This window comes from Trachemys scripta, chromosome 10 (assembly GCF_013100865.1).
Source record: "Trachemys scripta elegans isolate TJP31775 chromosome 10, CAS_Tse_1.0, whole genome shotgun sequence".
NCBI classification, from domain to species: domain Eukaryota; kingdom Metazoa; phylum Chordata; order Testudines; family Emydidae; genus Trachemys; species Trachemys scripta.
In genome coordinates this window covers 41,922,564-41,947,079 of record NC_048307.1, presented here as the reverse complement: position 1 = coordinate 41,947,079, position 24,516 = coordinate 41,922,564, and the positions used below count along the sequence as shown (strand labels likewise).

General features: G+C 47.7%; 1 protein-coding gene across 1 annotated transcript in view; it reads right to left on the bottom strand.

The window, feature by feature from the left end:
* HCN4 (hyperpolarization activated cyclic nucleotide gated potassium channel 4) overlaps positions 1-24,516 on the bottom strand; it is a 211,832-nt gene that overhangs the window by 7,193 nt on the left and 180,123 nt on the right. The window contains exon 7 of the mRNA XM_034784649.1: positions 24,188-24,352. Coding sequence (XP_034640540.1) covers positions 24,188-24,352 — 165 coding nt within the window. The remainder of the gene's footprint in view (positions 1-24,187; positions 24,353-24,516) is intronic.

The following is a 24,516-nucleotide window of genomic DNA, read 5'->3' as shown; positions in this document are numbered from 1 at the left end:
CATGTGATTAAAGAACAGATTTGAGCCATAAGTGAGCCCTTTCACCAGATCACAGCATCATAGGTGCCGACTTCTACTCCTGCCAGTGGGTGCTTGACCCCCCCTCTGTCCCCGCCCCTGCCCCTTCCCCCATTCCAACCCCTTCCCCAAAGTCCCCGCCCCTGCCCAGCCCCTATTCCGACTCCTTCCCCAAATCCCCACCCTGGCACTGGCCCCGCCACTTCCCCACCTCCTCCCCAGAGCGCGCCACATTTCCGCTCCTCCCCCCAACCCCCGGAGTGGCCAAACAGCTGTTTGGCAGTGGCTGGGCGGGAAGTGCTGGGAGGTAGGCAGAGGAGCGGGGACATGGCGCGCTCGGGGGGGAGGGGAGAAGGAGGGAAGGCGGGGGGGGGAGAGTAGCTTGGCTGCTGGTGGGTGCACCCACTAATTTTTCCACATGGGTGCTCCAGCCGCGGAGCACCCACAGAGTTGGCGCCTATGCATGGCACCTTCTCAATGGAAGAGAACGTCTGAGGCATCAGAATTTAGTTGTATCCTCAAAGCCTAATGAAAACGAACTATTCTGTTACAGCATTGCTGCATGAGGAGTTGCTGCTCCTAGGAGTTTGTATCATATCCTTAACAAACTGGCTTCAATTAAATCCACCACTTGACTTTTCAAGGGCAGTCCACACTCCCAGCTGATGCCATCCTGAAGATATTAGAGCAGCTGCCTGTGGGTTTCCTTTAGCTTTTGTTTCTTGGTGCTGGCAGGATTTGGAGGGCTCAGGTTAATCAGTAGTAACCTGCATGCAGCACTCAGGAGTGCGCGTGTGCATGGCAGCTTGTCTTGAGGCTGGGGTTCAAGGTGAGCATACAATGGCGTCCCAAGGCGCCAGCCAGTTTGGATTAAATCAAAAGCAATATTAACCTTCCTCCCAAACAAAACTTTCCTCAAGCTCCACACCAATCCGTTAACTTCCTTTCTCATTCTGTTTCAGTGCCCCAGGTTCCTGCCTGCACTTTCAGCTCCCATCCAAAACCAGGACTGACAAACACCGTTCCTCCCAGAGGGTTTGCAGAATTTGAATTAGACACAGGCACAGTATGGCAGATTGGATCTGTAAACACCTTCCATCCTGAACTCTGGCACCACAGTCACCTTGCATCTTCAGAATTAAAGAATGTCAGCATAATTAATGCCAGTCAACAAAGTTTATGGAAAATAGGGCTTGTCAGATAAACTTGTCATCATTCTTTGTTGAGATCATTATTCCAGATTAACTTTCACATGTAGACAAGTTCTAAGGATTTGACTTAGTCCCACATAACATTCTGATACAAATATTTAGCACTATACAAAATCAGTGCAACTGGTTAACCAACAGACTGCAAAAAAGTAATTGTAAGTGGGGAATTGTCACCCAGTGGGGATGCTTCTAGTGGGATCCTGTAGGGAATCTGTTCTCAGCCCTATGCTATTCAATACCTTTATCAATGATTGGGCAGAAAATATAAAATCACTGCAGGTAAAATTTGCAGAGGACACAAAAATTGGTGGAGTGGTAAATAATGATGAGGACATGCCATTAATACAGGCCAACCTGGATCTTTTGGTAAGGTGAGCCAACATGCAGTTTAACACAGCCAAATGCAAGGTCATACATTGAGGAACAAAGAATATAGGTCACTCTTATAAATTGGGGGACTGTAAGCAGTGACTGAAAAAGAGTTAGGGGTCACGGTAAGTAACCATCTAAACATGAACTCTCAGTGCAATGCTGTAGCTAAGAGGAAGAATGGGATCCTCAATGCATAAGCAGGGGAATATCAAGCAGGAGCAGGGAGCTGGTATTATCTCTGGACATGGCACTGTGCCCCATTTTGGTGTCCACACTTCAAAAAGGATGTTGAAAAGCTGAAAGGGGTGCAGAAAAGAACTACAAGATGATTCAAGATCTGGAAAACCTGCCATAGAATGAGAGTGACTGCTACACGTATCACCAGGATAGACAAGCCCTGATTCTCCCTGCAGCTCATGTAGCTATTTACACCAGTGCAAAATAGCTGTGAAAAGCTACAATTTGGATTTGGTAGTGTTTTGCACTGGTGTAAATAGCTATATGAACTGCAGGCAATGGAGAATCAGACCCTGTATGCTTCCATCATCATTCAAATTTATGCAGGACAAGAGTGTGGCCACTTCTGGGATGCAATGGGACAGCTCTTCAGCAGTGCACAGCAACATTACACAACAGTTCTGGTGAGGATGTAAACAAGAACCTACCCAATTGAAATTGCAGGGTAGGAAACAAAATGGAATTACCCAAGCTAGAATTTGGCTAACACACTAAGGATCAAAAGGGTATGTCTGAGAAGGCAACACTTCAGGTTTGCAATAATGAGTTTTCTGGAATCACAGGTACAAATTCCAGCCAGGGGCACAAAGAGCTCTCCCACACAGCTGAAAGGCCAGGGTGTGGAGAGGGAGATATGGGGGAGGCCTTCAAGAAGACAATCAAACTCCAACACTGTGGCTGAAAGTTAGTAGCTCTGTGGATATTGTATAGTGGGTTTCTTTATCAAGAAACTGGGCTGAGGAAGCCTGGAAGTGAGAAGAGATGGAAGGAGGAGGAGAAGCAGCACGTGTGGTTACTGCAGCCTCCCCAAGAGTGCTAGACCAGCATCTGCTCTGTGATTCCATCGTCACAGCAAATGCCGCGCCTCACTCCTTCATCCTGTGTCAACTGCACTTGGCTTCCAATTTGCTCTTCTGTGCTTGAGCCGCCTCTGGTCTCAGACACACTGCCCTCACTCCACAGCAGAACACTGGGATGTTAATGATTGTTGCCCAGGTAGATTGAGAGGCAGGAGAAGGTCCTAACTGTTCAATGCTTGCACTCTGTGACAGCAGTATAGCGAGAGCTCCTACTTCACAGTACATTCAATACATCCTTACCCTCTGTGAGCCGAGGCCCTCCTGTATTCACACCCTACACACTACTGAAATAATACTGGTATACAATATGCCGTGTGAGGTATCACATGAAAGCTAATAACATGCTGGTTATTAATATCATTGTAAAATGCATGTGTTAACCTTATATGTGAAGTTATGAATTCCCTCTGTATAATGGATAGAAAGCTGGCTAGATCGTCGGGCTCAACGGGTAGTGATCAATGGCTCCATGTCAAGTTGGCAGCCGGTTTCAAGTGGAGTGCCCCAAGGGTCGGTCCTGGGGCCGGTTTTGTTTAATATATTTATTATTGATCTGGAGGATGGTGTGGACTGCACTCTCAGCAAGTTTGCAGATGACACTAAACTAGGAGGCGTGGTAGATACACTAGAGGGTAGGGATCGGATACAGAGGGACCTAGACAAATTAGAGGATTGGGCAGAAAAAAATCTGATGAGGTTCAACAAGGACAAGTGCAGAGTCCTGCACTTAGGACGGAAGAATCCCATGCACTGCTACAGACTAGGGACCGAATGGCTAGGTAGCAGTTCTGCTGAAAAGGATCTAGGGGTCACAGTGGACGAGAAGCTGGATATGAGTCAACAGTGTGCTCTTGTTGCCAAGAAGGCTAACGGCATTTTGGGCTGTATAAGTAGGGGCATTGCCAGCAGATCGAGGAACGTGATCGTTCCCCTTTATTCAACATTGGTGAGGCCTCATCTGGAATACTGTGTCCAGTTTTGGGCCCCACACTACAAGAAGGATGTGGAAAAATTGGAAAGAGTCCAGCGGAGGGCAACAAAAATGATTAGGGGTCTGGAGCACATGACTTATGAGGAGAGGCTGAGGGAACTTGGATTGTTTAGTCTCCAGAAGAGAAGAATGAGGGGGGATTTAATAGCAGCCTTCAACTACCTGAAGGGGGGTTCCAAAGAGGATGGAGCTCGGCTGTTCTCAGTGGTGGCAGATGACAGAACAAGGAGCAATGGTCTCAAGTTGCAGTGGGGGAGGTCCAGGTTGGATATCAGGAAAAACTATTTCACTAGGAGGGTGGTGAAACACTGGAATGCGTTACCTAGGGAGGTAGTGGAGTCTCCTTCCTTGGAGGTTTTTAAGGCCCGGCTTGATAAAGCCCTGGCTGGGATGATTTAGATGGGAATTGGTCCTGCTTTGAGCAGGGGGTTGGACTAGATGACCTCTTGAGGTCCCTTCCAACTCTGATATTCTATGATTCTATGATTCTATGAATGTTACTAGAACATTGTTTAAGTCAAAGACAGCCTAACCTAGGTAAAGGTGATAGACGGGTCTGCCCCAGACAAAGGAAGGGAGGTTTACCTCAATTTACATATTAGCTGTAAACAAAGCTATCAGCTATCAAAGCTGCTAAACCAGTGGGCCTTATCATGAGGTGGAACACAAGAGATAGAGAATTAACATGGCTCTGCACCCCAGAAAGACAGAGGAGACTGAATTCCCAGGAGGCCTTCCTGACATGTAACACAAAGACATCCCTTTGGGGAGACAAGGAGCAGAGAGAGACTACAGCTCAATCTTTCACCTTAAGGAAACAAAGAAACTGAGTGCTTTGATGTCTGTGATGGCTCCTGGCCAGGCTGGAAAGTAGACTGGGGGTGAGAGAAACCAAAAGACGGTATCTTGCTAGATTAAGTTTCAGATTTTAGGTACGTATTTTCACTTTTATTTGTTGTAGCCAGCTCTACCTTTATCTTTTACTTGGTGTCTCTTAACCCATGCTCTTTTGTTAATAAACTTTTTACTTTTACCATAACCAGTTCAGGGTGGTGTTTGAAGAGAACGGTGTATTTATCCCAGTTCAATTAATAAGCTGTGATGTACTGACTCTCTAACAGAGCAGTGAACTTAATATCTTCTGTGAATGCACCATGATATGCGGCTGTGCACTGCAGAGAAACATCCCTAGGGCACTCAGATGCTGGAGTTCACTGATTGTACCTACTAAGTGAGGTCTGGGCCAGAAGAGCCTTGAGGAGTTGGCTGTGGGGGAAGGGGAGGCAGTCAGACTGGCGTGGCAGGAAGCTGACACACAATCTAGTTGCCAGCAAAACTCACTCCTGTTGAGGCAGAGAGGTAACACATTGGCACGCAGCTCTGGGCACCCCAGCAGCATGTTATACCCTCGCACACCTTTCCACTGACCCATCTCTCCTCTGACCATGTGTGCGGCTCATTGGCTGTTTCCAGTGGGGCAACCCCATACAGTGTCAGACCATAATAGGTACAGGGTGATGCCTTAGTTGAGGAAAGATGGTTTCCTGACAGTTTAACTAAAGCCGTGAGTGAAATACAAGCCAAAGCTGGAGCAAGGCAGGAGAGAGGAGTTTCCTAGGGAGAGTGTTTCTGCAATGACTTTTTTCTTCCTTCTTTATTAAACTGCTCTGACTACAGATCAGTTTCTTTGCTCTGGATTTATTGTCATTTCACCTGCCTTGAAATGAGATCTGCAAACATAGTGATCAAAGGCTGATTAATTTGGCTTCTCTAAGTAGCTCTGTGTAATCCGAACTGTAATGCTATTCTGTACCACAGTTTTGTTCAGTGAACCACAGTAGGATGCTTGGACAGAATAATCTATTTTCCTCTCATTTCAGCGCTGGAAGCACAAAGCCTGTGTGATGTCAAGACTTTATCCTTCTAGACCTTCTATCCATCCGATACTACGGTGATGAGCATGGTATAAGAACTGATATAATATATAGAATACACACTTATCTGTTCCAGTTTGACTCCTAAACCCGAATATGCAGAACTTCATGGCAGCAGCAGTAATCAAACTCAGATCCTCCTTCTCCAAAAAGCACAGCCCCCGGCCACTTGAGTAGAGGAGACTCTTCACTAGGTGTGAGTAATACAGGGATCTCTGACACATAGTTGAACAGTTCTGATACCATCCAGTAGAGGACAGTGGTGCACAAAGATACATGAGCCAGTTTATTAAAGTTGCATTAGCAAAAATCTAGACACACCAGTGGTGCATCATAATTAGATTGCACAAGCTCTTTGGAGCATACACTGTGTCAGCACCTAGCACAAGGGGGTCCTGGTCCAGGACTGGGGCTCCTAAGGCAGCATTTCTCAAATGCAGCCACGGCCTCCTGGGCAGTGATTGGGGGAGGGAGGGCAAAGCAGCAGCCCCTTCCCAGGGACCACCAGCAGTGGCTGGGCCCTGCCTCCCTCTGGAGAGACACAAGCTGGAGGAGCAGGCAGCCAGTGAGTTCCCCACCTTCCTGGGGGCAGTGGAGTCAGGCATCAGCCCTTGGGTGGAAGGCTCCAGCCACAGGGCTTCAGGCTCTGTCCCTAGGCCCTGGATGTGAGGCTTGGGGCTCCATTCCCTGGCTATTTGGTGACGTGCTCTGGCCCAAGCTCACTGCCCCATCACTTCTGCCTCCCTGCTGCCTCCTCCAGTGCCCCATCACCGAGGCCTCTGCTGCCTCTGTATCACTTTTCACAGCACATTCAGTAACTAGCAAGTCTTAAAAAAAAAAAAAGAAAAAAAAGAAACAATAAGAAAAAAGACAAGAATGTTCAAGGCACCTTATTTGTGTTTCTATTCTGTTTAGGTCCAATAAAGAATAGAGACAACTGTATACTGTTTTTATTATTGAGTCTGCAAAAAAAAAAAAAAAACCCTACACAAATAGATTACAATGATTTGGACATGTTGATCTGCGTATTTATTTGTTTTTCCTAAAGTTAATTAAGTATTTTAAGAAAAATTGTCAGAGCGGCCACCAGCAAGAGTTGGTGGCTGCATTCTGTTGTGAGAACCCTGCAATACAAATAATAAATAATTGTAGAAAATACTATGGGTCCTACAAAAAACAATTTCTCATCAATACAGTGATGGACTGAAAACAAAAATGGTATTTAGAACCTAGAGGACATGCCCAACGCAGTCATAAGAGCTCTGAAGTTCAGTGAAGCCTCTGAAATTTTGGAGCTTAACTAATAGACTGTTTTCTCTTAATAAAGAATTGAAAAGTCACACACTTCACCTGACTGTAGATAACACACAAAAGATCCCAGGGAAAAGGGCCATGTGGTTTAATGAAAAGAATCAGCTCTCAACAATAGTTCTATCAAATCATCAAAATGAGCTTTCTGTGTTAAAATTCTGCACAGACCCTGGGGAGATTAGCTGCAATGCTATGTTCATTCTGGCTCTCTCCCTCCAGTTCAGTCGGAGGACAGTGGCTGTAGTTTAAGAATTTGGGTCAGTGAATTGCTTTTTGAATCTACATGCATTTTCAACATTCTCACTTATTCTGGTGGCTTCTGCACAGCTCCTTAGCTCCTGGGAGTCTCAGGTACATTCTGTGTCTTTATTATGAAGACTGAAAATTTTATTAAGATGATGTTAAAAAAAATATAGTGAACAGAGTTCGAGCATAGAAGTTTCTGGTGATCAGGGAATAACACACAGATTATAGAGGGGGCAAAGTTTGGTTTAAGATAAAGGTGGCATGAGGAATACATAATCTGCAATATCCCTGATTGGGGGTAAAAGGTGGATGGGTCAAAGTATAGACATTAAGATATGAGGGTATTAAGTTCATAAAGTGGCTATGTTCGGGTGTGGATTATAATGAGTGGATATGATGATGAGGATGGATTGACCCTCATTTGGTGAGATTTAATGTTCAGGGAGTTTATGGTTCCAGTTCATATGATCCAACGGAGAAGGTCACTTGGTCCCTTTCTCGTAGTGGGAGAACGATGTCACTCTGGCTCACGCCTCCTGGTACTGTCGGTGGCCGGTGATGTGCTCGATGTAGATGTCCCTGGACCATCGGATGGCATCTGAGACCATGAGGCGCCGCATGAGACGTGCGTAGCGTCGACCGATCCCGCAGGTCCGCAGCACACGCTTGTTGCAGGGGTCCCAGGCACCCAGGGCTCTGACAATCAGGGCGTCCATCAGCACCTCATAGCCCTTCGCTCTCAGGGTGTCAGCCAGGGGGGCGTAAACACAAGGTCAGATAAGGATCTAGAGCAAGGAGTTTGCAGCACAGCTCAGGAGTGAAGGTGGCCTTTGCAATCCTCTGATCCTGGGCCATTGTGCACTGGGCTGGTCTCCTGTTCTAACTTAGCTGGCTGCCAGTGGCTCTAATGGGCCAATATTGCAGCTGGTGATGGCTGGGGGAGCAAAGAAGCCCTGGATATGGCCCCTACATTGTCAGCATGTTACCTGCACTAGCCCTTTGCACTGCTCAGACCACCGGGGCTATACTGCTATTGTTAGCATCCTAGCCTGATCAGAGCCATGTGGGTCTGTATGCTCACACTGGAAATGACACCTTCAGCTCTGGCGTAACATACCTATAATTACATCAGCACAAACCCTGTGTCTAGAGCAGGCCCCCAAATCAATCTCTTTTCTTGTCCAAAATCTTGTTAGTTGTCTCTTGATGTGAATCTGTCGTTTCCCTTGCATAGGAAAAGAAGACTTTAACACATTGGCTAAAATCAGAATTGGTCAAATTGTAATTGTTGAATAATTTATTTGAGGAAGTTCATTAATCATATTTAAATAAATCACATGATAAATATTCCCCTCCCCCCCCAGCCTCAGGGCTGGCCTTACCATGAGGCGGACTGAGGCGGCCGCCTCAGGTGCCAGACTGTGGGGGTGGGGGACCACTAGGACCCAGAGTGTAGAAAATCGTGTCTGCTGCTGGTGCATATATATTCTTTCTGTTCTAGATGCATAGAGATGGTGGAGTGCTGTGCTGGAGGAAGGAGGGCACAAGAGACATAACACGCAGGCAGGAGAAAAGGTGCGAGGGAATAACAGAAAGCATCAGGAGTAGTGTGACCAGAGAACAAGTGTGAAAAATCGGGACGGAGGTGCGGGGTAATAGGAGGCTATATAAGAAAAAGACCCAAAAATCGGGACTGTCCCTATAAAATCGGGACATCTGGTCACCCTAATCAGGAGCTGCAGGGAGAGAGAGGAGGAGGAGCCTCTTATGTACCTCTCTAGCACCCCCAGGAGCCTGGACTGATTAACATCAGCTTCTCAGGGAGCTTCCTGTTTCCTGCTGCTTCCCTGAACCCACTTGAGGAAAACAGGCAGTCAACTGAAGTAGTAGGAGCCAGTTAGGCCCTTAAGCCGCTGATATCTTCCCTCATTCAGGCCCTGCTAGCAGCCTGCTTATTTGTCCCCTTCAATTGAGTGTTGAGAGCCACTATAGCTGGCACAGAACAGCAGTCGTGAGTGAAAGAAGAAAACGCCCCTCTGGGCAGCATTCAGAAAAAGCAAGCAAGCAAAGGAAGCTTTTCTATCTAAGCAGGAAGGAGCTCTCCTGAGATACATACACACAAATGTTCAAGGTGAGCCTTCCGGCCCCAGTGAGGATGTGAGTGGTGAGGAGATGCCTGATCTTCCAGTTAGTCAGAGTGCATGTGACCTGGCAGCTATTGCAGCATCCATATCTCCATCTCAAATGTATGTAACCATGCATATTCCTGAAGAAAAGTGTAGATCAGAGAAGAGTGTGGTGGAGGCGCAAGAAACAGCTGATGCTGAGTTTAGTTCCTTAAGTCTAGATGATCCAGGACTGTGAACCCACTTGAGCAGTAGACTGAGGGACTTCCTTGTACTGCATGGGCCACAGCAAGTGAAAAACTTCATGTTCCCCAAAGGCAATGAAAATAGAAGTTTCCATCCAACACATTACTGGTGTGAAATCCCCAATGGTGACAAAGTGGAGAGGCCATGGCTTATGTATTCAAAAACCCAGAATGCTGCATACTGTTTTTGTTGCAAACTCTTCCAGTCTAATGTTCCAGCCACATTGGGTTCTACAGGAACAAAGGACTGGAAAAATGTGGCTAGAAATCTGGCATGCCATGAGAAGGCAGGAAATCACCAGAGAGTATTCCATAGGTGGAAAGAGCTTGAGATGAGGCTAAGGTTAAAGGCCACCATAGATGATCAGCATCAAGAGAAGATTGCATCCGAGTCTCTTTACTGTCAAAATGTTCTGAAAAGGCTCATTGCCATTGTGAGAATGCTTGCTACCCAAAACCTCGCACTGCGTGGTACTTCAGATCAGCTGTATGTGCCAAACAATGGAAACTATGCATCCGAAGAAGTGGGCTGTAGCCCACGAAAGCTTATGCTCTAATAAATTTGTTAGTCTCCTGTTCTTTTTGCGGATACAGACTAACACATGGTACTGCTGATACCTACCCCAATAAAGACTGAAACCTTCCTTAAAATTGTGGAACTGATGGCTGAGTTTGATGCTGTACTCCAGGAGCATCTAAGAAGAGTCACCACCCAAGAAATGTACACACACCACTACCTTGGAAAAACAATTCAAAATGAGATCATACAGTTACTGGCAACAAAAGTCAAACAGAAGATTGTGGCAGATCTGAAGTCAGCAAGATATTACTCTGGTATTCTGGACTGCACACATGACATCAGCCATACAGAACAAATGACTTTAATGGTGCGTTTTGTAACAACAACAGAACCTAGTGAAAATGTCCCTGCAATGGTGACTGTCAGAGAGCATTTTTTATAATTTATTGACATTGATTATACTACAGGAGCTGGTATGACAAATGTGCTTCTTAAAAAGCTGGAAGATATGGGAATTGCGATAGCTGACATGAGAGGTCAGGGCTACAATAATGGTGCCAACATGAGAGGAAAGAACAGAGGAGTGCAGACACGGATCCGAGAGTTAAACCCTTGAGCTTTTTTTGTCCCATGCAGGTCTCTTTCATTTCAGCAGGATCAACTCCAAAGACTGTTCTGGAATATATGTGCACAAATAAGATGCCCACCCTATTTCCAAATGCTTTTGTTGCTCTGCGCATACTTCTAACACTTCCTGTAATAGTTGTCAGTGGAGAACGCAGCTTCTCCAGGCTGAAGTTAATAAAAACACATCTACACTCCACAATGACTGGAGAGGCTGGTCGGCCTTGCAACCATCTCAATAGAGCATAAGCTGGCCCAGACTGTGGACCTTCAGCAGGAAGCAGTTAAAATCTTTGCAACCAAGAAGGCATGGAAAGCACCACTTTGATTATTCAAACAGATTAAAATTCCAGTGTTTGGGGGGATAGCTCAGTCGTTTGAGCATTGGCCTGCTAAACCCAGGGTTGTGAATTCAATCCTTGAGGGGGCCACTTAAGGATCAGGGGCAAAATCAGTACTTAATCCTGCTAGTGAAGGCAGGGGGCTGGACTCAATGACCTTTCAAGGTTCCTTCCAGTTCTAGGAGATAGGATACCTCCATTAATTAATTTATTTATTTTTATTTGTTTACTATGCAGACAAGAAAAGTTATATTTGCTGTTCAGGCGTTGTGAAAGTTAAGTGTTACTTAAAATTTTGGAACAAGGCATTTTAAGTTGTTAGTTCTTTATTGGGGTAGGTATCAGCAGAACCATGAGAGGAGTAGAACAGGAAGAAGGCAGAATTGAGACCTTTCAAAGTTTTGGCCCAAGCGAGGGGGCATGGGGGCATCATTTGAGCTCCCTGCCTCAGGTGCCAAAATGTTGTGGGCTGGCCCTGCCCAGACATCCAAGGGCCAGACATTCACTTGCCTTCAGCACTGGGATGCCACAGAGAGGCAGCATTGTTTAGTGCTTAGAGCAGAGGATTAGGAGTCAGATCACCTGAGGTCTTTGTCCTGCACTGTCACTGACTTGCTGTATGATCCTGAGCAGGTCAAGTCACCTCCCTCTACCTCAGTTTCCCCATCTGTAAAATGGAGACACGATACTTACCTGACAACTGCAAAATACTCTGAAATTCTCAGATGAAAGATGCTGTATACAAGAATGTACAAAATATTATTAATGGAGCAGCAGGTGCTGTGGGTGGGTTTTCTGTTTTGGTTTTGAAGGGGAGTGGATTACAAAGAAGAAAGATGTTCCCGTGATTTAAGTGCTAGCTGGAAACCTGGGTTCTAGACCTGGCTCCGCCACAAGTTTCCTGGGCGACCTTGGGCAAGGCACTTACCCTGGTCTATACTATGAGTTTAGGTCAAATTTAGCAGCATTAGATCAATTTAACCCTGCACCCGTCCACACAACAAGGCCATTTTTGTCGACTTAAAGGACTCTTAAAATCGATTTTTGTACTCCTCCCCGACGAGGGGATTAGCACTGAAATCAACATTGCCGGGTCGAATTTGGGAGTAGTGTGGATGCAATTCAATGGTATTGGCCTCCAGGAGTGCTCCATTGTGATCGCTTTAGACAGCACTCTCAACTCAGATGCACTGGCCAGGTAGACAGGAAAAGCCCTGCAAACTTTTGAGTTTCATTTCCTGTTTGGCCAGTGTGTCAAACTGATCAGCACAGGTGACCATGCAGAGCTCATCAGCAGAGGTGACCATGGAGTCCCAGAATCTCAAAAGAGCTCCATCATGGACTGAATGGGACGTACTGGATCTGATCAATGTATGGGGAGATATTTGAAAAAATCTCCAAGGACATGAAGGACAGAGGCTATAACAGGGACCTGCAGCAGTGCCTCATGAAACTTAAGGCGCTCAGGCAAGCCTACCAAAAAACCAAAGAGGCAAATGGCCGCTCCGGGTCAGACCTCCAGACATGTGGCTTCTATCATGAGCTGCATGCAATTCTAGGGGGTGCCCCTACAACTACCCCACCCTTGTACATGGACTCCTGCAAGGGGTTGATGATACTACAGGAGGGGATGATGATACTCCTGCAACAGGGATGAGGATTTTGGGGAGGAGGAGGTTGAAGATAGCACACAGCAGACAAGCGGAAAAACCGTTCTCCCCAATAGTCAGGAACTGTTTATCACCCTGGAGACAATACCCTCCCAACCCGGGCTCCCAGACCTTGAAGGCAGAGAAGGCCCCTCTGGTGGGTGTACCTTTGTAAATATAATACATGGTTTAAAAGCAATCGTGTTTAATGTTTAAGTTGCCCTGAAGACTTGGGATGTATTTGCGGCCAGTAAAGCTACTGGAATGCAGTCGAGCAACATCCATTCTTTATCTCTCTCTGTTATTCTCAGGAGAGTGATATCATTCATGGTCACCTGATTGAAATAGGAGAATTTTATTAAGGGGACATTCAGAGGTGGCCGTTCTGCTGGGCTGTGTGCCTATGGCTGAAAAGAAATCATCCCCGCTGTTAGCCACGTGGTGGGGGGAGGGGTGAAGTGATCACCCCAGAGAATTGGGTGTGAGGGGGGGTTTAGTTGGGTTTGTGCTGCACGTTAACCTGAAAACCGCAGCCCTTCCTTTTAAATGGCCAACTCATTTTAAATGATCAATCCAACTCTCCCTTTTTTTCCTCCCACAGATGCAAATATTTCAACACTCCCCCTATCATCTCCGTCCCAGAGGCTAGCGCAGATAAGAAGGTGAAAAAAACGCACTCGCGATCAAATGTTCTCTGAGTTCATGCAGTCCTCCCGCACTGAAAGAACCCAGCAGAATGCGTGGAGGCAGACAATGTCAGAGTCCAGGAAAGCACAAAATGAATGCGAGGACAGGAGGGACGTGCGAGAGGATAGATGGCTAGAGCAAGAGGAGCGATGGTGGCAGCGTGATCAGAGTAGGCAGGATGCAATGCTGAGGCTACTGGAGGATCAAACTGATATGCTCTGGCGTATGGTTGAGGTTCAGGAAAGACAGCAGGAGCTCAGACCACCTCTGCAGCCCCTGTGTAACCAACTGCCCTCCTCCCCAAGTTCCATACCTTCCTCACCCAGATGCCCAAGAATGCGGAGGGGCTCCAGGCACCCAACCACTCCACCCCCGAGGACTGTCCAAGCAACAGAAAGCTGGCATTCAATAAGTTTTGAAGTGCAGTGTGGCCTTGTCCTTCCTTCCTCCACCACCCCTCCCGGGCTATCGAAGGAGGGTGGGGAGGTCGGTTGGCTTAAAGGGAAGTAGAGTCAACCAAGGGGGCGGGTTTTCATCAAGGAGAAACAAACAGAACTTTCACACCATAGCCTGGTCAGTCATGAAACTGGTTTTCAAAGATTCTCTGATGTGCAGCGCACCCTGCTGTGCTCTTCTAACCACTCTGGTGTCAGGCTGCATGTAATCAGCGGCCAGGCGATTTGCCTCAACCTCCCACCCTGCCATAAACATCTCCCCCTTACTCTTACAGATATTGTAGAGCACACAGCAAGCAGTAATAACGATGGGAATATTGGTTTCGCTGAGGTCTAACTGAGTCAGTAAACTGCACCAGCGTGCTTTTAAACGTCCAAATGCACATTCTACCACCATTCTGACTTGTTCAGCTTATAGTTGAACAGCTCCTGACTACTGTCCAAGATGCCTGTGTATGGCTTCATGAGCCATGGCATTAAGGGGTACGCTGGATCACCAAGGATAACTATAGGCATTTCAACATCCCCAACAGTTATTTTCTGGTCTGGAAAGTAAGTCCCTTGCTGCAGCCGTTCAGACAGACCAGAGTTCCTGAAGATGCGAGCGTCATGTACCTTTCCCAGCCATCCCACGTTGATTTTGGTGAAACATCCCTTATGATCCACCAGTGCTTGCAGCACCATTGAAAAGAACCCCTTTCAGTTTATGTACTGGCTGCCTTGGTGGTCCAGTCCCAAGATAGGGATATGCGTTCCATCTATCGCCCCACCACAGTTAGGGAATCCCATTGCCACAAAGTCATCCACTATGACCTGCACATTTCCCAGAGTCACTACCCTTGATAGCAGCAGCTCAGTGATTGTGTTGGCTACTTGGATCACAGCAGCCCCCACAGTAGATTTGCCCACTCCAAATTGATTCCCGACTGACCGGTAGCTGGCACTGCAAGCTTCCAGAGGACTATCACCACTCGCTTGTGAACTGTAAGGGCTGCTCTCATCTTGGAATCCTTGCGCTTCAGGGCAGGGGAAAGCATGTCACAAAGTTCCATGAAAATGCCCTTACGCATGCGAAAGTTTTGCAGCCACTGGGAATCATCCCAGACCTGCAACACTATGCAATCCCACCAGTCTGTCCTTTTTTCCCGGGCCCAGAATCAGCATTCCATGGCATGAACCTGCCCCATTACCACCATGATGTCCAAATTGCCAGGGTCCGTGCTTTGAGAGAAGTTTGTGTCTATTATGGGGGGAGGGATAGCTCAGTGGTTTGAGTATTGGCCTACTAAACTCAGGGTTGTGAGTTCAATTCTTGAGGGGGCCACTTAGGGATTTGGGGCAAAAATCAGTACTTGGTCCTGCTAGTGAAGGCAGGGGGCTGGACTCAATGACCTTTCAAGGTCCCTTCTAGTTCTAGGAGATAGGATATCTCCATCTAAAAAAAAAATATTCTCATCACTCGCCTGCTTTTGCAGATTCTGCTGCTACATATACTGCAGGATAAAGCGCAAGGTGTTTATAGTGCTCATAACTGCCGTGGTGATCTGAGTGGACTCCTTGCTTGCCATGGTATGGCATCTGCAGGAGAGCAGAGTGGTAGCGGAAGCGTGACAATGGTTTGCAGCCCTACTACACCATCTGCTGCCAGCAGCACCCAGGACACAACAGCGGCGACTGAGCTGAACGGGCTGCACACTTGCCATGTTATGGCATCTGCGCGGAAAAAAGGCGCGAAACGATTGTCTGACGTTGCTCTCGCGGAGGGAGGGGCGACTGACAACACGTACCCAAAACCACCCGCGACAATGTTTTTGCCCCATCAGGCAGTGGGAGCTCAACCCAGAATTCCAATGGGTGACGGAGACTGCGGGAACTGTGGGATAGCTACGCACAGTGCACCGCTCCAAAAGTCGATGGTAGCCTCGGTTCTGTGGACGCACATCGCCGACTTAATGCGCTTAGTGGGGGGACACACAATCGACTGCATAAAATTGCTTCCTAAAAAATCGACTTCTATAAATTCAACCTAATTTCGTAGTGTAGACATACCCTTCGTCTCTCTGTGCCCAGATCCCCTTCTGTACTATGAAGATAATAGCACTGCCCTGCTCCCAGGGGTGTTGTGTGGGTATGTACTGCATCCTTATATTTCTAGGAGTCTTCAGTTTGCAGCTGCCATTTTGTGCAAGCAGAGTTTTGCAGACTGTAACCAAGGAGATGACACAAACTGAGCTCTCCATTGGGGACCTGACTTTTGTTCTTTGTTGCTCTCAATCTAAACTCAGGGTTATTCTCACTGAATGTAGGTAGGTGCTCTTTGAATATGGAGAGACATAGCTTCAGCTGGTGTAAATGGTCTTAAGTCCCTTTAAGTCAATGGACCTGACAGTTTACAGCAGCTGAGGATCTGTCCTGGAAAGCACAGCATCTGCTCTGCCAGAGGGCAGAGAACTGTAGCAGGCATAATCAAAGCCTTTTAAAAATTTCAATTGCTCTGCACATGGTTGTTCTGACCCAAAGTAAAGTAGTTGTACAGAGAGGCAATATGTCCTAGTAGACAGAGCATTGGACTGGTACTCAGGACTCCTGGATTCTATTTCCAGCTCTACCATTGGTTGCTCTGTGCCTCAGTTAGCCCATATGTAAAAGGGGGATAATGATACTGACCTCATTTGTAAAGTACTTTGAAATCGATGGATGAAAAACACACACTATAAGAGGTAGGTGGTATTACAACTGGAGCAGCTGAGCAGCTCTCTAAAAGACCCATGTACATTCATTAGCAGAAATCGCGCTATTGCTAGACTCAACAATCTGGGGACAGAGGGTGTGAGTCATCTTGAGAACTGCTTACAGCTGGTCTATACCTACCTGCTACAGAAGAGCTTCAGAGTGTGTGTGACTGCTACGGCATTGCCAGCCCCAGGTGTTCGAAAATCATGAGTCAGCCCCCCCAAATCACGAGATTTTAAAAAGTTATTTTGGGGGTTATTCTTATTTGGTGTTTGCTGTTTGCGCCATTAAGGGTCACATTTTCCAGCTTTTCTTTGCAATGATGAGAACTAGAAACTTTTCTATTTAAAAAATGAAACAGTCTCATGTAATCACAACTCCAGTGGCTGGGGCTTTGGGGAAAAAAAACAGACAGAGTCGCACTACAGTTGTGAGAATTGGCAGCATTGGGACACAGAGTTTGCCTGTGTCTGTCTCTGCTTCTCCCCCGCTCTACGCTGGATTCCCTCCCAGTCCCCAGGGTATGAAATGCATTAATGGAGGGAGGAAGTGAGAAGAGGTCTGACCAGAGCGCACTGCACTCCAGCTATTCTCTGCTGGTGAAATGGCCCATAGAGGGCTCTTACAACTGGCACAACTTACAGCAGTCTGGGGGCTGCTCTCAGTTGTTCTGGGAGTAAGGTAGGCCCCTGGCATGTCGCAGAATTCAAGAGGATAGCTTAGAGCCACCTTTGCATGCTCCCCTTTCCCCCTGACATAGGTGCACTGACAGCAGGAACAGAGCAAAGTGAAATCAGGGCCAGAATACAATTTTAAGAGGGCCTTTCATTCAAAGCTTTTCTAAGGATTTCTCTGCTCCTGGGGAGCAATGGGAGCATAGTAGCACATCTCCCCTAGCCTTCACAGACAGGGTCAGCTCCCAGACTGTTGCACTGGGCAGCACAGTATGTGGAGGAGGTGAGCAGCCCTCAGTAGTGAAAGAACAGGATAAGGACTATTTAGAAAAGCTGGATGAGCACAAATCTATGGGACCGGTTACACTGCATCCGAGGGTGCTGAGGGAGTTGGCTGATGTGATTGCAGAGCCATTGGCCATTATCTTTAAAAACTCGTGGTGATCAGGAGAGGTCCCAGACGATTGGAAAAAGGCAAATATAGTGCCCATCCTTAAAAAAGGGAAGCAGGAGAATCCGGGGAAATACAGACTGGTCAGGCTCACCTCAGTCCCTGGAAAAATCATGGAGCAAGTCCTCAAGGAATCCATTTTGAAGCATTTGGAGGAGAGGAAGGTGATCAGAAACAGTCAACATGGATTCACCAAGGGCAAGTCATACCTTACCAACCTGATTACCTTCTATGAGATAACTGGCTCTGTGGATATGGGGAAAGCAGTGGATGTAATATACCTTGACTTTAGCAAAGCTTTTGATACGGTCTTCCACAGTATTCTTGACAGCAAGTTAAAGAAGTATGGATTGGATGAATGGACTGTAAGGTGGTGTGACAGACCCAGACCAGTGGGATACAGGAGTCTGGTAGAGGGCAAATATACTGGTCACTGGATGAGTAGTTTTCTGTTCCCTGAGTGACCAGAGCAGGGCTGCACTAGAGTAATCAGGAACCTTGTAGAACCAGTTAAGGCAGGCAGGCAGGCTAATTAGGACACCTGGAGCCAATTAAGAAGAAGATTCTAGAATCAACCAAGACATATCACCACATCGTCACAAACCCGGGGGCCAGAGTAACAATGAGGCCCTATCAGGTGCCAGTGGCAAAATGGGAGGAAATAAAAGCAGAAGAAAAAAAAATGCTGGAGTTGGGGATCATCGAAGAATCCCACAGTCAGTGGTCCAGCCCAATCGTGCTGGTGCCCAAACCTGATGGCACCACAAGATTTTGCAACGACTTCCGGCGACTAAACGAAGTATCCCAGTTCGACGCATACCCCATACCGTGCATAGATGAGCTAGTGGACCATCTGGGTAATGCCCGGTACTTGACTACCCTAGACTTAACAAAGGGGTACTGGCAGATACCCCTTGCAGAAGACGCAAAGGAAAAGACTGCGTTCTCTACACCAGAGGGTCTTTTTCAATATACTGTCCTCCCTTTTGGACTACATGGGGCACCAGCTACCTTCCAGCGCCTCATGGACAAGCTATTACGCCCGCATAACAGTTATGCTGCTGCCTACTTGGACAATGTGGTCATTCATACCCCAGACTGGGAAACCCACCTGGAGAAGGTGGAAGCAGTCCTCGATACCTTCAGGTGAGCTGGTCTTACAGCAAACCCTGCCAAGTGCGCTGTAGGGTTTACAGAAGCCAAATATCTTGGCTACATTGTGGGAAAAGGTTTGGTAAAACCCCAAGTGAACAAGTTAGAGGCCATCCAAAATTGGCCCCGACCAAGTCGCAAGAAACAAGTCTGGGCGTTCCTAGGTGTGGTGGGGTATTACCGACGATTTATCCCCCACTTTGCCACAAGGGCAAGCCCCCTGACAGACCTAGTGAAAGCCCATGAACCTGATCTGGTGAGATGGTCTGACGCAGCAGAGGAAGCATTAACAGACCTACGGACTGCCCTCTGTAATAACCCCATACTGATAGCCCCTGATTTCACCAAGGAGTTTATCCTGCAGACGGATGCATTGGAAGTAGGGTTGGGGTCCGTTCCATCACAGATGGTTGGGGAGGAGGAACACCCAATTCTATACCTCAGTCGGAAACTCCTTCCAAGGTAACGAAAATATGCAGTGGTGGAGAGAGAATGCCTCGCTGTAAAATGGGCCATGGAAACATTGCGCTACTACCTGCTCGGGCGCAGATTTGTCCTCGTGACCGACCATGCCCCTCTTCAATGGATGCAGCGGAACAAGGAGAAGAACACAAGGGTGACCAGATGGTTCTTATCCCTCCAACCTTTCCAGTTCTGTGTGCAACACAGAGCAGGGAGCCGTCATGGCAACACCGATGGCTTGTCACGTGTGCACTGTCTGGCGTCCCAAGCTGCCCAACCCCTTGGCGTTGAGCAGGGGGGAGCGATATGTGGCAGACCCAGACCAGTGGGATACAGGAGTCTGGTAGAAGGCAAATATACTGGTCACTGGATGAGTAGTTTTCTGTTCCCTGAGTGACCAGAGCAGGGGCTGCACTAGAGTAATCAGGAACCTTGTAGAACCAGTTAAGGCAGGCAGGCTAATTAGGACACCTGGAGCCAATTAAGAAGAAGATTCTAGAATCAATTAAGGCAGGCTAATCAGGGCACCTGGGTTTTAAAAAGGAGCTCACTTCACTTTGTGATGGGAGTGTGAGGAGCTGGGAGCAAGAGGCGCAAGGAGCTGAGAGTGAGAGGGTGTGCTGCTGGAGGACTGAGGAGCACAAGCGTTATCAGACATCAGGAGGAAGGTCCTGTGGTGAGAATAAGGAAGTTGTTTGGAGGAGGCCATGGGGAAGTAGCCCAGGGAGTTGTAGCTGTCATGCAGCTGTTACAGGAGGCACTATAGACAGCTGCAGTCCACAGGGCCCTGGGCTGGAACCCGGAGTAGAGGGCGGGCCCGGGTTCCCCCCAAACCTCCCAATTGACCTGGACTGTGGGTTCTCCCAGAGGGGAAGGTCTCTGGGCTGTTCCCCAACCCACATGGTGAATCTCTGAGGCAAGAAAATCCGCCAATAAGCGCAGGACCCACCAAGATAGAGGAGGAACTTTGTCACACCGGTTTTGTTCAACATCTTCATTAATGATCTGGATGATGGGATGAATTGTACCCTCAGCAAGTTCACAACTGATACTAAGTTTGGGGGAGAGGTAGATGCGCTAGAGAGTAGGGATCGGATCCAGAGTAACCTACACAAATTGGAGGATTGGGACAAAAGAAATCTGATGAGGTTCAACAAGGACAAGTGCAGAGTCCTGCTTAGGACAGAAAAATCCCATGCACTGCTACAGGCTGGGGACCAACTGGCTAAGCAGCAGTTCTGTAGAAAAGGACCTGGTGATTACAGTGGACAAGAAGCTGGATATGGGTCAACAGTGTGCCCTTGTTGCCAAGAAGGCTAACGGCATATTGGGCTGCCTTAGTAGGAGCATCTACAGCAGATCAAAGGACGTGATTATTCCCCTCTATTCGGCACTGGTGAGGCCACAGCTGGAGTACTGCGTCCAGTTTTGGGCCTCCCACTACATAAAGGATGTGGACAAACTGGACAGAGTTCAGCAGAGGGCAACAAACATGATTAGGCAACATGACTTATGAGCAGAGGCTGAGGGAACTGGGGTTATTTAGTCTTCAGAAGACAAGAATGAGGGGGGATTTGATAGCAGCCTTCAACGACCTGAAGGAGGGTTCTAAAAAGGATGGAGCTATGCTGTTCTCAGTGGTGGTAGATGGCAGAACAAGGAGCAATGGTCTCAAGTTGCAGTGTGGGAGGTCTAGGTTGGATATTAGGAAACACTATTTCACTAGGATGGTGGTGAAGTACTGGATTGGGTTACCTAGGGAGGTGCTGGAATCTCCATCCTTAGAGGTTTTTAAGGCCTAGCTTGACAAAGCCCTGGCTGGGATGATTTAGTTGGGGTTGGTCCTGCTTTGAGCAGATGCTTTGGACTAGATGACCTCCTGAGGTCTCTTCCAATCCTTATCTTCTCTGATTCTATGATGGCTGGACATGCCTGATGTGTAGATCACATGACTGAGTCCCCGAATCCCGCCACTGTTTGTGTGGGATGCTCCCATGTGACTTGGGAACCCCCACATCCACTTACACTGGGATTCAGCCCTAAGTATCTTGCAAACACAGTTACTTTCTTCTATTCAGCAGTTTCTCATTTGATCCACCCTCCCTAGCAGCCATCTGGATGACGCCCGCAGGGTGTGGAAACAGTGGCTGTATGTGGTGTTTTACTGAAGCATTGTCATTGTAAATTGGTCTGATTGGCACCATCAGTGCTGCCCCTGCCTCTGTTCTCACTGGGTCTGCACCCGGCTCCGTGGTTCCACAGAGTCCCATGCCGCCTGCCGGGCTTCACACTGCAAGTAACAGGCTGTCAGTGATGGGGCCTAAAACAGAAGAGTGGTGGCAAACATGGGTTCCATGAGGTCAGCTGGAACTGGACCAGAGCATCGCATCAGGGCTACACCAAGCTCCTCCTGCTGCTACTCTATTTCTCCATCGTTATGTATGTTCCTAATCAAAAGTGTGTAACAACCCCCTCCACCATGGTTCATCAACAGGGATGGAACCCAGGACCTTCAGCCCAGGCCTCTCCCAGTTCAGCTAACAAAGCAGCTCTGCTAGCTAGTAGCAGCAGTGGATTCTTATCCTCTGTGTGGATCTGCTACTAGAAGGAGACATCAGTTAGTATGTTACAGCTCCTTATTAGAGGAGCCACTGCTGTCTACACAGCTAGGAATCATGTGCTGTGGGCTCACATGTACTTTCTCCTCTGCTCTGCTGAGAGATTTCAGCAATTGTATTGCCTACTCAGAGATGCAGCAGATGGGTGTGGAGCTTGGCACCACAGCACAGCCTGCTCACATGTACATGCATGCACAGGGGAGCTCTGCGTTTGCAAGGCTGAACAGCAGCATAATTGTCCATCACAGGGAATCTCTTTTCAGAGACTCTGCAGAACTAGAGATAAGAAAGCCCTGCTAGCTCCCATCTAGTCCATCCCCTGGGGACAAGGCAGGACTGCTCCTTACAGCACATTTTCTTGGGCTTTGTTCAAGTGTCCCAAGTGACAAAGCTGCCACAACTTACACTGGGGCCTAATTAGCCAGTGCTTGGCCAAGCTGCACGTATTTAGGCTCTTAACCTTTCCTCCAGAGTCAGTCCCTCCAATTTGCAATATCACTCTGGGAGCAAGATGCCCAGAACTGAATGAATGCCTCATGGTATGGCCAGGCCCAGAGCCCCCTTCCAGCTCCTCCGTGCCCACCCGGAGCATTGCCCAGAACTGCTCAGTGGTTTGAGCATTGGCCTGCTAAACCCAGGGTTGAGAGTTCAATCCTTGACGGGGCCCCCTAGGGGTCTGGGGCAAAATCAGTACTTGGTCCTGCTAGTGAAGGCAGGGGGCTGGACTCAATGACCTTTCAAGGTCCCTTCCAGTTCTAGGAGATGGGATATCTCCATTATTTTTCTTAGGGGGGAGGGATAGCTCAGTGGTTGACCATTGGCCTGCTAAACCCAGGGTTATGAGTTCAATCCTTGAGGGGGCCATTTAGGGAAGTGTGGTAAAAATCTGTCTGGGGATTGGTCCTGCTTTGAGCAGGGGGCTGGACTAGATGACCTCCTGAGGTCCCTTCCAACACTGATATTCTATGATTCTATGCACTAGCCTTTTTGAGTCTAGGAATCAGTGAAAACAAGCACACATTTTTAAAGAGAGGCCTAATTAACAAAGGGCAATGTAGGGGTTACAGCACTGGACTGGGACTCCGGAAGATTCAGTTCCAGTTTTGTCACAGACAACCTGTTTGACCTTGGAGAAAACACTTAATCTCCCTGTGCCCAGCTCCCCAGCAATACACAGGGAATAACCCTTCCTTTCTCTCTCCCTTTGTCTGGTCTATTTAGACTGTCCACTTTTCAGAGCAGACACTCCCTCCTCCTACATGTCTCCCCAGCACAATGGAGCTGCCAACTCTGTTGGGGGAATCTATACAATAACTTGGGGTGCAGCAGCTTTACTTATGTCTCCTTTCGCCTGTTGGGGTTCAGTATTTTGCCATACTCCCAGCTTAGTACACCTACAGAAACCAACTCTGGACCTTGGCTCTGTTCTGTAAATGTTCCCATATCTTTGTTTAATCAGGCATCTAATCATAGCAAATACATTCATAATTGGGCTAATTAGCATATAAGGCTTAACTTTTATGTTCTGCAGATCACTTTGCAATAGCAGGATCTTTCTTTGGATCAGCAAGAACCCGGTCTCCTGCCCTCCTCAGAACATCTCCTGTCTGCTCTGCTGGTCTTGTTTTCTGCGGCTATAGTCCAAGGCCTAGCACCGGCATGTCCACACCTCACTGTGCCATAGTATATCACAGGGGTCTGGCTCTTCCTAATCCCACCTGGTGATCAGTTTTTGCTGTAAAAATGAATAATGCTAGTTCATGTAATTATACCCTAGCTGGTATCCCTGCAAACGTTGGGCCAGATTTATGCTGAGTACTATCTTATTCTGCACAAAGACTTATTGAAATCCATGGGATTGCTAGCAGAGTAAAGATGTCAGAATCTGGCCCATTTCTCTTAGTAGTAGGAAGTCCCTGGCATTTGCACATCAACTACCAACCAAAATTTGGCTTAAGCCCCATTTCATGGAGGATATTACACTACAGCATATGGAGTACCTGCAAAATCTTGCACAATTGGCAGGAGGTGCGCCACAGAGGCCATTTGGAAATGGAGACAATGGAAACTGAGGTATGTGGGGGGTGAGGTTATCTGCTTGGAAATGGAGTTGAAGGAAATGGGGTGGGGAAGGATTTACCCATTGGCAAAAGGGACTGTGGAAGAAGGTAGGGCAGGGTGTGGTTTCCCCCACTCGGAAACAGCCACTGAAAGGAGAAGGGAGCCCATGGATGTGGGTGATGAAGTGTTGCCTCATACTTTCTACTCACCAATTCTATCCAGCCTGTCCAGTGCCACCGTTTCAAAAGCCCTTCTCATCATGGGATACTCTTCCAATACCTCGTTGAAGTTGTCCACCGAGAGGGAGTAGAGGCGGCAGTAGGTGTCAGCTCGCACGCTTGCTGTGCGCCGGCCACGGGTCAACAGGCAGATTTCTGGAATGAAGACACAGTCTGAGAACCCCGGGACTGGGAGAGCGAGGAAATGACATCCCTGCCTCCACATTAACAGTATAAATGTTCCACTATGCAATAACATTTACCAAACAAAATACCAGAGAGCTCAATTGCAGTAACTGCTGTACAATATGGCACCGTGG